Source organism: Chinchilla lanigera, unplaced genomic scaffold (assembly GCF_000276665.1).
Source record: "Chinchilla lanigera isolate Chin_1 unplaced genomic scaffold, ChiLan1.0 scaffold00047, whole genome shotgun sequence".
Lineage (NCBI taxonomy): Eukaryota > Metazoa > Chordata > Mammalia > Rodentia > Chinchillidae > Chinchilla > Chinchilla lanigera.
This window is the reverse complement of record NW_004955448.1, coordinates 16,810,754-16,826,537: the sequence shown is the minus strand read 5'-3', so window position 1 is coordinate 16,826,537 and position 15,784 is coordinate 16,810,754. Positions and strand designations below refer to the sequence as shown.

The 15,784-nt window shown below is 41.0% G+C and overlaps 1 protein-coding gene across 6 annotated transcripts in view; it reads left to right on the top strand.

Moving 5' to 3' along the window:
• The window catches only part of Wdr49 (WD repeat domain 49), a 138,940-nt gene that overhangs the window by 13,643 nt on the left and 109,513 nt on the right, over positions 1-15,784 (top strand). For 4 of the 6 annotated variants that reach the window (XM_013518660.1, XM_013518658.1, XM_013518661.1 and 1 more), the window contains exon 3: positions 14,547-14,987. The exons of 1 other annotated variant lie outside the window; for it this stretch is intronic. In XM_013518660.1, the coding sequence (XP_013374114.1) occupies positions 14,547-14,987 (441 nt within the window). Of the gene's footprint in view, positions 1-11,970; positions 12,133-14,546; positions 14,988-15,784 lie in introns of all 6 variants that reach the window. One more of the 6 variants, XM_013518663.1, reaches the window with a different exon arrangement.

The window sequence follows — 15,784 nt, the reverse complement described above, 5'->3', positions numbered from 1 at the left end:
TATTTGCCGCATAGATGTTTATGATTGTTAACTCTTCCTTTTGAAGTTTTCTCTTCACAAGTAGGTAGTGACCTTCTCTTTTTCTTTTGATTGTTCTTGAAATTCACCTTGTCTGAAAACAGAATAGCCACATCTGTTTTTTTCTGGATTCCTGCCACATGGAGTATTGTTTACCATCCTTTAATTATCAGTCTATGAATTTCCTTTTGAGGTAAATGTGTTTCTTGTACACAGCATATAACTGGATTTTGTTTCTTGATCTACTCTGTCAGTCTGCTTCTTTTAATTGGTTCACTGAGACCATTTACATTGATGGTTATAACTGATATGACTGGCTTATCTTTGTTATGTTATTTTCCTGCTGCTAGATCCTCCTTTTTCCCTCTGTTTAATTGCTTACTTAGCTTTCTGTTGTTGTTCTTCAAGTTGTCGTATTTTCTGATTCCTTTCTAGAATATCTTTTAGCACTCTTTGTAGTATTGGTTTGGTACTCATGAATTTCTTCAGTTGTTCTTTACCGTGGAAATATTGTATTTTTCCATTACATTTGAAGGATAATTTTGCAGGGTACATCAGTCTGGGTTGGAAGTTGTTTTTTTTCAGTACCTGAAATAGTTCACTTCAAGCTCTTCTTCCCTTGATGGATTATGTTGAGAAATCTGCCGTGATTCTGATGGGCTTTTCTTTATAGGTGGTCTGTTTCTTTTCTGTAACAGTTTTTAATATTCTTATCTTTTGCTGAGTTTCTGGAATCTTGATCACTACATGTGTGGGTGTAGATTTATTTTGGTTATGGTTAATTGGAGTCCTATATGCTTCATTTACCTGGACGTCTGATTCTTTTTCCATGACTGGGAAATTTTCTGCTATTATTTCTGCAAACAGTGTTTTTATGTCATTTGTGTTCACACCTGCTGTTTCACTGATACCTATTAATCTTTCATAGTTTTCTTTCATCTTGCGGTTGTTGAATTGTTATTTCCTGGTTCCTTATTGTTTTTAAGAGATCCTTCCTTTCTTGTTTGTTAGTGGCAATGCTGTCTTCCAGGTCTGAAAGTCTATCTTCAGGTTTGTTCAGGCAGTTTTGCCGGCTTTTGATGGAATTTTTAATTTCCTGGATATCTGTTTGAATCTGTTTCATGCGCTCTAGTTCTTTTCTATATTGTTCACTCAAGGTTTCCATGAGTTTTCTATGCTCCTCCTCTATTTTCTTATCAATGTCTTCTTTGGATGTGCTGGGCAATTCTTTCATTACTGTTGTCATTTGTTTTTTTACCTGAGAGGTTATTTCTGATCTGATGTCTTCTATGGCCTGATGGAGTTGGTTTTTTTTTTTTTTGTTGTTGTTGTTGTTATTGTTTTTACTTCAGTTGCTATCATTTCCGAAATTTCAAGTGTATGACTTCCAGGCTGTCCTGTGTTGATGTCTCCTGGATTAGTTCTAGGTGGGGAAGAGGTCTGAGATTGAATTTTGCTCCTTTGTTTTGTCATTTTTGAAGATCCAGAGGTTCCCTGGAGCTCAGCCTAACTCCCACGATGGTGTGGGAGTGGTGGGGTGAGGATCCAAAGCTCCCTAGTGCTCAGCATGGCTCCTGTGTTGGTGCGTGGTGGCAAGGTGGGGTCACAGATGCTCCTGAAACTTTCTTGCATTCAGTTGGCTCCCAGGCCAGTGGGGGAGTGGTGGGGGAGCCTTACTGGAGTTCCTGAAGCTGTCTGGGCATTCAGCCCAGCTTCCAAAAAGGAGCAGGGTGCAGGTCATGGTCATCGAGGCTTCAGATGTTGCCCAGGACCCAGTGTGGTTCCCATGCTGGCAGGGGAGGGGTGGAGTCCCTGTGGCCCCTGACTCTGCCTGGGTTTCAGCTTAGCTCCCACGGAGTTGAGGGGGGTGCTGGAAGTGGCCACCGAGGCCCAGAATGTGACCCGGCTTCTTCCTGCCTTGCACCCTGGTTGGGGAGGTGTGAGGGTGGCTCACTGGGGTTCTTGAAGATGTCTGGGATTCAGTCCCTCTCCTACAGGGCCACTAGGGGTGTGGGAAGTGGCCACGGAGGCCCCAGAAGGTGACCAGAGCTCCATCTGCCTCACATGCTCGTCAGGGAGGTGCGGGGTCAGCTCAGTGGGGTTCCTGAAGATGTCCGCAGTGTAATCTTAATAACCTAAAGACATTGCAGCATTATTCTAAATGCATGTCTGACAATGCTGAATTTAAGCAGACTGAGTTAAAAAGAAATCTTCTTTAGATATATGTCTTTATACTAAGTAGTGTTTCTTTGTGGACTTCCTTCTATTAAGTTTTGGAATTAAGAGAGATTAGAAACCTATTCTACTGTTTTTATTTTACAGACAAGGGAACAAAAATTCAAAATAACAGACTTGTTCTGTCCATTTGAGTTTTTAGCTGAGCCCATAGATTTCCTGGCATGGTCTGATAACTAGTTTTGTCTCTTTTCTCTTAGTGAGCAGTTCTGTACTTTTCTCAATTCATATTTATTTCTAATTATTCCAGATTATTTTGCACATTTTTATTTTATACTATTGGCCATCATTCCTTCCACAAACTTGCTATGATGAGTCAAATAGACACATATTTCTTCTACAATGCAGAATAAAATATTTATAGTACATTTTAAAAAAATTTACTGATTCTTACAAAGACCATTTGCTGGACGTGTCTTGTGGCAACTGAAAACTATTCAGCTCAGGCCTTCCCTTGTGGCGATGTGCACTGGAATTAACCTCACAGCTACTGTGTGACTGCTCAGTTCCCCGAGAGGAGAGGACAGTCTGGAGGGGGTCGCCCCAGGAGAGGTGTCTGGGAAGGTTCACCAAAAGCTGTGTTTTAGTCACTTTCTCCATCACCGAGACAGAGCACCTGACACCCAGTTTCCGGGAGGAGAGGTTCACTTTGGCTTATGTGTAAGTCCATAGTCAGATCGACTCAAGTCAGGACAGCATGGCAGAGGGGAAGTCTGCGGAGAGCTACATCATAGCCGGGGAGGCAGAGACAGCAAGAAGTAGCAGCGAACTGACAAACCTTTCCAAACCACATGCCCAGGACCTGTCTCCTCCCACCAGACCCCACCTCCAAGTACCATGGCAGCAGTACAGTTCTCATAACCCAGTCACCTTCCCAAAGCCCCACCTATGTTTTCACGAAGCTTCGGGGATCATCTGGGTACAAAGTTTAAGAGGGAGTATCACCAGACTGCCACTCGAAGGCACTTGAGGTGCCCTTGGGCATTTAGCTGCAGGAGTCAGAGTCGTCTATCTGCAGAGGAGCAAGGACCTCAACAGTGGGGCTGGAGCAGCAAGGCAGAACCATGGCAAGGGTGATCAGGACTCCACGTGCCAGGGACTGCGGGCCAGAGGGAGCAGCTGATCTGCTTTAATCGCAGGAAAGCTGTGATAAGAATGGGACTTTGGAAATGGCCTTTGGGGCCTGTGTCCTCTGGGAATAGTTTGGGATTAGAGGTGGGTGCAGCTGGGAACACAAATGGGGGAGGAAGAGACACGGTGTGGAAGGCTGGTTCTATGACCCGCCATGCGAAGAGGCCAGTGAGAGATCCACATGCCAGGAGCCAGGAGCGCAGAACCTGTTGGCTGGGAATGTGCACCAGGCACTAACGTGTACATTCGGGAAACACAGAGGTAATGTTTCTCCTGAATTTAAAAAAAAATACCAAGCTGCTAGAAGAGGTAAAAGTGGAAAGACAAGTACGACGATCTCTTTCATCTAGATTCAGTGATTTTTCTCAGTTTTTCAAACCTAAGTTTCAGGTATAATACTTAATTCCTAATCAGCTCAGTATATATCACCTTGAAATAAGCACGTTCTTCTAGGTCCTTTTAACACATTTCCATCATTTTTTTTTTTATCCCTCTTTTCTTTCTGTCACAAAATGATATGACTGTCCAAGGTCTGGAACCAGCTGTTTGTCCAGGGATTCCTGTGTACTGTTTATTGTAAGATAATATTAGAAAAATAGAATCGGAGTTATAGCCTGCTCATTGCTGTTAGGAATGGCATTGCTTCTATGCCTTTTCAGCTGACAGAGCTAAAATACATCTACACCTGTCTATGCCAATATCTATACAACATGTATCAGTCTGTAGCTATTTTGAATTTATATTAATACTTACAATTAAGTTCCATCATCATAAGGTTCTTTCTAGTCTCTGTCATTCTACACCTATATCATTTGTGTTTTCTCTCACATCTGAATCTGTGTTCTTGGTTTAACAATATATTTACTTTCAATTTGCATTCAGTAATATATAACAACTGGGTTTGAAGTTACTATGTCAACAGCACACTTTAAAAAGCCAAATTCAAAATTTACTGCAGTCTTTTTATCCTTACATTATATTGCATTGAGGGCATATGTGTCAGAAAACTGGGTTTATTGATTGCTAAAATTGTTTCCCCATGTGGTTGTGTTACTGGCTTGTTACATGATTATGCTAGTAGGTATTACATTTTAGAATTTAAAATTATCCTTGTTTTGATTGCATTCTGTTGACTATGTAGAATATCTTTGTAGTACAAAAGTCAAAGTTCTATAAAAGAATACTCAGAAAAATTCTCCCTGTCTGTTTGGCCCCTTCCTCCCATGCTGCCTCTGTAACTATTTCTATTACCTTTGGAAATTTTTCCCCCTGTTGGTTCTTTTTTATTTATTGCATAATACATCTGTGTCTATGTATATTTTCTCTTCCCTTTTTTCTCACATAAAAGGGAGCACACTTTCCTTCTCTACTGCACATAATTTTATTCACATAACAGTATTTTCACCAGTTCATGGAGACTATCGTGATTTGTTTAGTAGGTATATTATGCTTCCTTGTTTGAATATTCCACGGATGAACCTATAGACTGTGTTTTTATCATATTTTTTAATTTTGAAAATATTCAAACCAAAGAAAAGTGGAAAAAAGATGAGTTTTGAGAAACAATAAACTGATACTGAGTTATGTTGATTTCAGTTGTCTATATAGGATGTCCACATAGCTATCTACTAGGTAATTACGCACAAAAGTTTATGCTTAGAAGAGAGGTTTAGTTAAAGATAAACTTTGGTGTTCCCGGCAGTTAGCTCCTGTTTGAAGCTGTGATATTGGACCATATAAATTAGAGAGTGTGAAGTGAGAAGGGGTGCTATGGGAGAAAGTCAATTATACCAGCATTTAAAGGACGCAGAGAAAAAGTAGAAAACAAAAAGAGATTGCAAAGGAATGACCAGAAATGTCAGAAGGAAATCAGGACACGGAGCTGTTATGCAGCTACATAGACATCGTATGTGGGCAACTCAGATCAGATGACCAAGTATCAGTTTATTGTTTCTCAAAACTCATCTTTTTTCCACTTTTTTTAGTTTGAATATTTTCAAAATTAAGAATTATGATGAAAACACACTCTACAGGTTCATCCATGGGAGAAAGCGTGCACCTTGAGTCATAGGGAAGGGTCAACAGAGGCAAAGTTTGCAGAGGTGCATGTTAGACACAAGCACCTCATGGGTGAGCACTTACAGAGTTACAGTTGTGGAAGCGTTGGCTCAAAGCCCAAGTGCCACAAGCCCGGATAGCAAACGCCCTTCCTAAATGTCTACAAGTTCAAAGTCACCTCTGACCTTTGTTTACCACGGTGGTCCCTCCGATCTCTGTTCTCTATCAGATGAATACAAGTTTGAGACTCAGCTCCCTAGTTACCCGAGAATTCAACTGCTTTGGCTCTCTAGAAACATTAGAAAGCATTTGCATAAAATTAGCCGATGCAGCTGAAGGTTGGGGGTGAGGCTGAGTGGGAATACGTGAGAAGGGTTTTCATTTCCACAACACAGTCACTTCCGCTGTTAAACGTCATTTTAGCCGCAGTACGTGAGGGCTTACTGCCTTCGCCTGCCTCTCCGCTGCTCCACCCGCTCTTCCTGCTACTACTCTCTTACCGCCCTCTCTGTCTGATCAAACAACGAAATGGTTTCAACAAACACAAATACCAAATTCTTCTCCTCTCTTTCATTTCTTTCTTTCCTTTTTTTTTTCTTTTGGTTTTTTTGTCCGGTACCGGGAACTGAACTCATGACCTTGCGCTTGCCAGGCAGGCGCTTTGCCGCTGAGCTAAATCCCCAGCCCCCTCATTTCTTTCTTAGTGGGGGTTCTCCTTCCATCAGACCAGTCTGACCCTGTTCTTTCTGCCCTTGATTTGTGTCTTGCACATACTTCAGGTTTCATTTTTCCACTAAATGGGAGTCTCAAGGTATTTTCTCTTATGGATATTCTGGTACCAAACATCAACTTGGTACATTTTTCACTTTATCAAAGAAGAGTTGGAAAGAACCCATGGAAAGATTCAGCTGCAATATTTTTAGTCTTCGTAGTAAGAGCCCCTTTAAAGCCCGTGAAGAAAGGGAGCTGCAGTGCAGTGATAGGAGCAAGAGGAAGATGAAGGGAGCATCATTCCTTCAAGTGTGAGTTACGAGAAGTGGGTGCGGCACTGGCTGAAAGCAGATCACAGTGTCAAGAGATTTTTAATGATTCATGTGACCTGGTCATAGGACGGTGACTGAAAAAATTCTCTGAGATGATGGGAGAACGCTGTATCCAGAACACAGGAAAGGAAGGTGGCTATCATGTCATTCACAGTGTTCACAGACAGAGGAGGTTCCCGTCTGAACGGCTCCTCCTCTTCCTCCTCTTCCTCTTCTTCCTCTTTCTTCTGTTCCTTTACTCCTGTGAGTTAGGAGCAAAACTTCTACATTAGGAACAGACAAACGATGATGGAGAAGGAATGTGAAGAAAGTAGAGAATAGAAGGTCAGCAAGGAAACACGGGAGGCTTTCTAGTGACACACAGGGGCCGCTGAAAATGGAGATTCGGCATTTCCTCGTAGTGCCCCATTCTGCGTGTTCGGGTGACATTTCCTCGTCCGAATTCAGCAGCCTGTTACCTAGTGCTTGAGAAGGTGTTTTCCAGGGCTAGAGAGCAGATCAAAGCAATGAGGATTCAAAGTGCTGGATCTTCAGTTTGTGAAGTTTGCAAGAGCAGGAAAGAGCTGAAAATTTAGGAGAAAGCTTATCTTAGTACCTCTATTAGAATATTTCTGTTTTAGTCATTTTATTCTGTACTGATTCAGAATTTATCTGAGTAAAATTTAGGTGGATCATTACAAAGCTTTGGGTTTAAATATATAACTTTTAGCAGAAAGGATGAGCTCACGTGATTGTTCCCCATTTCAGTCTTACATTTTTGGCTTTTGACTGTTGTTGGAGAGATACAGTTTATTGATGTCAGTATACTCATGTTGTGGCTAAAGTGACTGAGAACCTAGGCCTGATTTTGCTAACTGTGAACTAAGATTTTATGCGATCTTATCCACGGGGTCTTTTAAACCCTTTGGATTTCCATTTCTTCTTTTAAATAAAGGATTTGGTGCAGACTCTCTACAGTTGCGTTCGTTCCAACTCTCAAATGCCGTTAGTTCGTAATCTTACAAATGCATCAAGTTCTTTTCTGCTACTGTCTTGTGGTTTCCCAGAATGAGACGTGACGTGTGTTTAACGTACATTTATGCGGCTGTTAAGAGACCTGCAGATGGAGCCGAGTGGAGGTCAGCTGTCTGCTGGCTACTGCCTTCCACAGTCAGGCTCACCCCCAAATTTGGAGCTTAGGCAAAAACAGGTGATAGTGTACACATCATCGTAGACCTAGAGCAGAGAAAAACTTCTATAGACTCAGAGAAAAATTAGGTTCCTCAGGATTATGGTCATTATTTAAAAGATACAATTACTGATTTGTCTTTCCTCTGAAGTTCCACTTTACTTGTAATTCACCAGCTAGATACGAAACCTAATTACTAAATGTTTGGTTTGAGAGTTTTGCTCCAACCCTTAAATCCAGTAGAGGGATTTCAAGGTCTGTGTCTCTGTTAGTCATAATACGCCAATTCTGTTGGAATCAATTAGCTCTTGAATCATTGATACCATAATGAAAATGAAAATGCAAGCCACTAGCTCCACTGAAGCATGAACCGTAGCAAGCAGACAAGTCCACCTTGCTCTGTGGCTCGGTCTCTCATGCGTGTTTATTGGTAGGTGAAAACTGCAGGGGATGATATGAACTGAGGCATCTGTTTTGAAATAATGGGTCTAATCTTCTGCTCCAAAAGATGTTCACAGGGTTTGACAGGGAACGCTAATGCATATTCATAACCAATACACTTGGTAACCAAGGGAAATTGAGGCAACTACCACAGAATGAAGCGTGAGAAAGCAGCATGTTAATTTTAAATTTAATTACACAGATGGGCAAAGGATGCATTTTGACGGTGCATACTCATTCAGCTGTTACGGAACATTACCTAAAAACCATGCTGAGCGTCTGACAAAAGAGATATTAATTTCGGTGAAGTGGATGATCAGTGAGCAGCTTCTGGAGGAAACAAGATTCTGTAATCCTATTATAACCTGGTTTTTTTCATGTGGACAAAAAAAGCATTGCAGTGATTTGAAGTGATTTGAAGTAAAAGCAAAAAATTTACGACGTAAGGGAAGGTTACTAATTGCTATAAGATTTCTGCGTATGGAATGTCTCGGGATGCTTCAGTCCTACATTCAGTTTGGAATTCAGAAAAGCGAGTTCAGGTGATGCTTGTGACTCAGGACTTTGTGTCATTCGTTGTGACTGGAACCCCTACATCCTCACACCCCAGCATGAGAGCGTGGGCGGGTTCACCTTGTCTGTTCACCTTGTTCCAAGCTAATGCTGAGTGTTTTGAGCAGTATTTGGCATGAACGGGCACTTAATAAATATTTGTTAAATTAATAAATCAATCACCTTCTGTTGCTTCGTAAGGGGTATAACCTCATTGTATATTTGCTAATGAATGCACCAGAGGATGATGGAAATGCTTCGGCCGACCTTTTGATGCTCATCTCCAGGGTCTGGAGACAATCACAATGGGAGAGGCATGCGCCTGTGGCTAGTGACCTGCCAGCCGAGCGTCAGGCTTCCACGGCGTGGGAAATGTCCGGTGTATGACCCGTCGGATTGCACTGTCACTGTAGCTTTAAAGTGGACTTGTATTCTCATCTTGTGCAAGTTCTTTACAGAGCAGGAGAAAAGAAGAAAGGTTTTTAAATTGAGTTATTAAATCTTACTAAAACAAAAGGTTAGAAAGACTACATAAATAAGCTTTCCAAGTCCTGGCAGATTTTGAAAGCTGGAGTTAAGTGTCTGATTGGGGAATGCATTGCTCTTCTTGCCAGAAGGTATGTAAACACTTAGGCTTTCTGAAACTACTCGTAAGCAATAGTTGATAAATTTTAGGAAGACTAATACCCTGGCTTGGTGAGCACCTTTGGTCTAGGCAACCTCTTACTTTGTTGGTAGGAATGTGACCTTGTTCAAACATTTTGAGGAGGATTTGTCAAGACACATCAAAAATTTAGGAATGTGCAAATTCTTAGCCGCAGCATTTCTGCTTCTAGGGAATTTTTCTCAGTAATTAATTATGCAGTGGAGCAGAAATGTATGCATGGGGTATTTGTTTAATGAGGGATTTTTATGTGTAACAGTAAAACATTGGGAATAGTTAAATATTTTACAAATAGAAGTAAAAATAATTATATTTCTTCTCCATAGAATATTGTGATGACAAAGATCAACATATATTATAGGACACATGCCTTTATGGTATGCTCTCAGTGGAAAATGCTACATCAAAGTTGTACATGATGAAACTATTTGGTAAATAATACATAGTCATTTTTGTTTCTGCCTAAATCAGTAATGGAGGACTTTTATTTTAGTTTAATGTGTATTTCCTCTAATAAGCATGGGTTATTTAAGCAAACAATAAATAATTTTAAAGTGTATTTTCATGCTCACATCTTTCCAGTTTAAAGAACATGATCCCAGCACTTGGGAGGCTGAGGCAGGAGGATCGCTGCAAGTTCGAGGCCAACCTGGGCTACAGAGTGAGTTCAAGGCCAGCCTGAACTGCAGAGTGAGACCCTGTCTAAAAAAAAAAAAAAAAAAAAAAAAATTAAAAAAAGTAAATAAAGTGCATGATGTTTTCTCAGTGCCCAAAACAAAGGCTCTCGAGTTTCTTGCAAGAGATATTTGTGCTTTTGATATTTACATTTTCATATAAGTTACAGTGAAATCCAAATCTAACAGAACTGAGAGTCTGCAGAGAATTTTACAGAGTTAGTGCTTTAATATAGACCCACATGCTCACACACTGCTGTCTAGAACTGACTGACTATAGGTGCAGAAAATGCTTTCTAGGCAAAAACAAATGATTTTTATAATGTTCTTTGAGACAGACTAAGGAAAACAGAAAGATTTTCTGAAGGTCTAAAATTGTGCCTAGTGAGGTAATCAACCAAGCATTCATTCTAGTTTCTGGTTCTCATGAAACAACTGGAGATAATAATCATCACTTTCTCAACCAATAGTTAAATGTACATAGCAAAATAAGTTTACAAGCAATTTGCAATCTTGGAAGAGCTGCATGAGGGTGCTTTCTAATCGCACACATACTTCTCACCTGTACTTGAAGAATTGTTCTGATAGAGGCGAGAGTACTAATTTTTCAATTTACAAAGACTAGACTGAATACTGATTAATAGGACCAAAAGCAGATGTTTTAGAAACACTGTTAGGTAGTATTTATCTGAAAGTCTTGACATTTAAATTGTAACAAATTTTCTGCTGGGAAGAAGAGTTTTATAAAAACCATTGTAATTAAACTTTTAATACAAATGAATGCGAATTAATTATTTTTGCTTTATATTTTATAACGAAGTCAAATTTCAAACATTCCTAATATTTCTCTATTTATTTTAAGTACACGCTTGTGAGCCCTACTTGGTGTGTAGACCTCTTCGGTGACAATAGCTAGTGTTTGAATACGATTGTTTAATGAATAGATGACCTTTTATACAGAGCGTCTTGTGGGGGCCTCTATAAACCCTAAAAGAGGTTATGACCGGCTGGTCCAAGGTCAGACCAACACTGTATGGCAAACTTAGACATAAAATGCAGAAGCTAACTAAATTAATGCTAATTGAATTATATATATATATATACATGTATATGCAAGCATGTGTATCTCTGTGTATATCTCCAAAGATAACTCAAAGATAAATTATTTTTCCACACAGTGGTGAATCTAATACAAATTCAGAGTTTGTACCAACTAAGTCATGGCATATGCAAGTTCACTTTTAGATTGAAGGACTATCTTAGCTACTTTTCCGTGGAGTTACCTCCTGCCCAAAAGCTCAGAATGCGAGCCTCTGGCTCACCTAAAGCCATGAGCGGCATGACAAGTGCTTCATGACAAAATGAAAGCTACAGTTAGCCGCACTGAGGAAATGCTGCTCTTCTGCACGTAAAAGAGTCAATGTTTTTGGAAACAGGTAGACTTTGCCTCCACTGACTCACACAGGATAATTTTAATGTCTGTACTCCTGACGAAAAGCAGGTGAAAGAGCATGCATAATTTTTCTCATTTTAAGCCCAAAGCCAGCCTTTACCATGACAGTGGTTATAGTCATCGAATACAGAGCTTCATATTATCGCTATCAGATTATTATAGGTTGAGTTTCCTATTCAGATTTTGAACACCAATAAGTCTCATATAACCATCTAGTTAGAAACTAGCCACTTCTGATAGAGAAGATCAATTTTCTAAAATTAATAACTATTTCCACTTAAAAACTTTGTGCATAGGGTACGTTCAGACACACAAACACGCACAAAATTAGTTAAATCCTTAGTCATTGATGATATGCTCAAATTTTAGAGCCCTTAATATTCTTTAAACCTGTTATTAGAGAATTAATATTTATTGAGTGTAAATATGCTACAGGCTTTAAAATATCCATGAACTGTACATACATGAAATTATCAAGTAATTCTGATGAAGGCTCTAACAATTAGTTAACATTATTCTTTTTTTTTTCGTAGTTATCATTATTCGTACTGAGCACTGCAGTAAGTGAGACTGAGGCCTAGAACTCCAGCTACCCGGCACCGTCTCCCTCACACAGCATGCTGTGTTCAGTAAGGCAGAATGGATTAATTTGAGGCCCAGAGGGAACCACTGATAAAACGAGAATTAACTGTGCGGTAAAAGTCAATGTATTCATGCTTTTCAGCTTATGCAAAAGATCAAGTACTTTATGTAATTGTACATTTAACTAATTTATTCAAGTTGGCATGTGATTAATAAACATAGACCACATATTGATGGAGGCATGATTTTGTAATAAGGTTTTTCAGTAAAGGCAAACTCTTAACTTTTAACCAAAGGTATGGAAAAACACGATTATATTTTCAAATTTAAAGTACAAATGTTAGTGGTTGAACAATCAATACTGAAATTGTTGGGGGCATCGTATATACAAGTGGATTTCTTTTCAGTTTCATAAATCGAGAGATTTGTCGTCTCTTTCCTCAGTTTATGTTTGGATTGTCGCTCTGCAGAAAGCTATGCAGTTAATTGCTTATGTCACTTTGGGGACAAAAAATTTGTTGCATATGTGATATTTGCAGTTTTACGTTCTTGAATATAACAAGGAAATTGTCTTGGCATTTGTCAGAACAAGGTCCTGTTCTTAGAAATAAAAAAAATGGAGTCACATCTCATAGAAATCTCTTGAGATTTTGCTTTTAAAATGTCTTAATAATGAGGTGGTGATATAGATATAAGAGACTGGCATCAGGATGTAATAGTTTATGAAAAAGGTCAGCGTTGACTTAGTTTTCAAAAACAGTTGGCAGTTTTTTCTCAGATGGATGCTTTTGGGTCCAGATTTCTGTCTTTGCACTAAAAATCTGGGTCACTAAAAATTTCATCCATCTAAGCTTTCTAGACTCAAAAGTATTCTAATGGAGACAAATTAATGGCTTCTGACTGGTTCAAGGGTTTGAACACTAGTTATTTTTCAGAAAATTAATGTGGTTAATGAAAAGCCTGGGCAAACTTCTGTTAAACATCTGATCCCTGACTTTTTGCACATGTAATGTCTCAGTTAATCTTCACAACCAGTTTTTGTGATGATGCTGTCATACCCACTGTACAGATGGAGAAATGGAGGCTCAGCAGTGAAGGCTGGGTAGAATCAAGACTAAGCTTACACTTGTTTCACTTGCTCTGCAATATGCTACTATTGACTCATTGGCTCGATACAGGAAAACTTCATTTTCTTATCAGAAACCTTACTGGACCAAACAGCCTACCAGTGTTAAAATTTATGCTTAGTCAAAATATAGTCAGCCTTTAATATATCTGTATTCTGTATTTGTAAGTTTTTGTGCTCTTCAAGACAGTATTCACAGTACTTGCTTGGTCCTCTGTACATAGGTGAGGGATATGGAAAAACGTCCCCCAGTGGGCGCTGTGGGCTGTCAAGCAAGGCAGTGCTCTGCCTTCTCACTCCAACTCTCATACTCTGCAGAAGTATCTTTCCCATACTTATGCGGAGCCGCATTTGGACGTTTTCATCCTTGCTTTTCTGTGGGCTGCTTTGCGGCTTGAGAGCCCCAGCGGTAGCAGTGGAGTGCCGTGCAGTGTCCAGCAGCACAAGAAGGCGCGAAGCAGTCCCTGAGGGAGTGTGTCTAGGAGCTCCATTCAGACACACTTTGTCACGCTGTTGGCCGTTGTGATTAATTAGGAATAACATTAAGGACGGTATCTTCTCATGGAAATACACCTAAAGCAAAATTATACGTCGAGGAGCCTATGGAAACAGGGTGACCAGAAATTTGCAGACACTTGACCCCGTGTTTCCACAGAGGCAGCGTTTCGGCATCTGCCAGCTTAGTGAGTGCGGACCCTGTAGGACGATGGTGGTGAGCCTGTGGGGCTTGTGCAGCGAGGGCTGTTTGTATCATTGAAAGCTCTACAAGGTTCACCATCGCTGCTACAAACATCACCCTGAATAGTAACAGTCAGCTGCCTGTGACTTCACTGCTCTTCCTAATGACGTCTTTACAGAACTGAGGTCCACGTTGTTGTATGAAAGTTTCACTATGTGATACTTATCCTGCTGCCCCAAGCCCTATGCATGGATTCACCCATAAACATAGATTTAGTGGGTTAAACATACACATGCAGTAATTGAAAGCTTGGCAATCAGAAGTTCACAATGCGGTTTATAGGGCCAAACTTAGGCAATTGTCAGGATTGCCTTCCTTCTGGAGGCTGTAGGGGAGGATCCTTTCCCCACCTCTTCCGGCTGCCAGAGGCCGCCTGCGCTCCTCACCGGGTCATCTCACATCGCTCCGACCCCTGCTTCTATCCTCACGTCTTCCCTGACCCTCCTGCCGCCCTCTTCCGGTTATAAGGACATTTGTAACAGAGGACGCCAGTTTCTAGCCCTGTAAGCTCTCTGTCACCCAGACCAAATTCACTCGTACATAGCAGCGTTTGGAAGTAAAAGGCATTTCTCTTTGAGTCTTAGAATTGCTGGTTCAAGCTGACGTTTGCTTGGCCCAGTGCTTTTCACCTGTGATGCCTTACGCTGTTACTATTTTTCTAGTCCCTAGAGCCAAGGAAAAACACTGGTATGTCCAGGGAAGAGTTCGTGCAGAAGATGGCGGAGACCGTTGGTTGGGGCACACTGGAGGAATACGGGGAGCTCTTTGACAAAGTGGATGTGGCTCGGGATGGCTTTATTAACTGGGACCAGCTGACCTCATTCATACTGCTGTCGCTTTATGAGAAAGACGAACGAGCAAAGGCAACTGTGGTTCCCCAGTGGAAGGACCTCGAATTCCTCCAAGGAAAACACAAGGGCACCATCCAAAAAGTAATTTTCTTAAAGAATTCCAGTCGTTACCTGACTGTGAGCACAGAAGGCCTGCTGGGAGTCTGGGGAGAGAATTTAAAGCTGCGAGAAACGCTCCCCGTTACTTCTGACGCCAGCAAGCTCAAACACCTGTGGGTGACAAGTCTGGTCTCCCTGGAAAATGCAAACAAGGTACCACGTCTTTACAAATAGACTGCTTGTAAAAAGGGGGCAAAGGACGGGACAGGCTCCTGATCAACAGCAAGCGTAACACCAGTAGCGCGAGAGAGCGGAATTATTCATTCGGTGCTTCTCATTGACCTGGGGGGAGTTCACAGAGAGCCAGCTGAGCTGCTCGGTTTCCCAAGCCGTTCTCCTGGTGCCTCAGACTGACCCTGCTGCTAAGGCTCCGACTCGCGTCTCTCCCTCCTGTGGCCGTGCTGCGCAGCTGGTTAAGCCTCTACTCCGTGCAGTTTCCGGCCGCTCCTGGGTCTCCATGCAAAGCAGAGGCTGCGAAAGGGCCTAGCACAGCTTAACGCTGCTGGTCTGATTTTGACTACTTTACTAATCAGCTTCTTAATTCTAGTGAGTAGGGCCTACTCAGAACAGTATCTTCTCCTGGCTGTACCTGTACACAGAGGAAGAGACTGTAATGAAAAACTTTTCAGGGGAAGGCTGTAGCTTAAAGAACCCATATTCTTAGTGTATGAAGCAGGGATAAATTTTATCATGAACAATTTCAAACGCTCACACGTGCGGAGAGCATAGCGTTAGCAAGCTGGGTCCACCTTGATCGCCACTTTCAACGCATAGCCAAGTTTGTTTTGTCTGCATCCGCCGTTTAGATTCGAAAACATTAAGATATCTCAATTCTAAATAGTTCTATATTTTAAAAAAGATATCTTTTTGGCATAACCAGTATCACACTTAATGGCAATAATTCCTTATCACAATTCAATGTCCAGTCTTCTACACATTCTCCTGGTTGT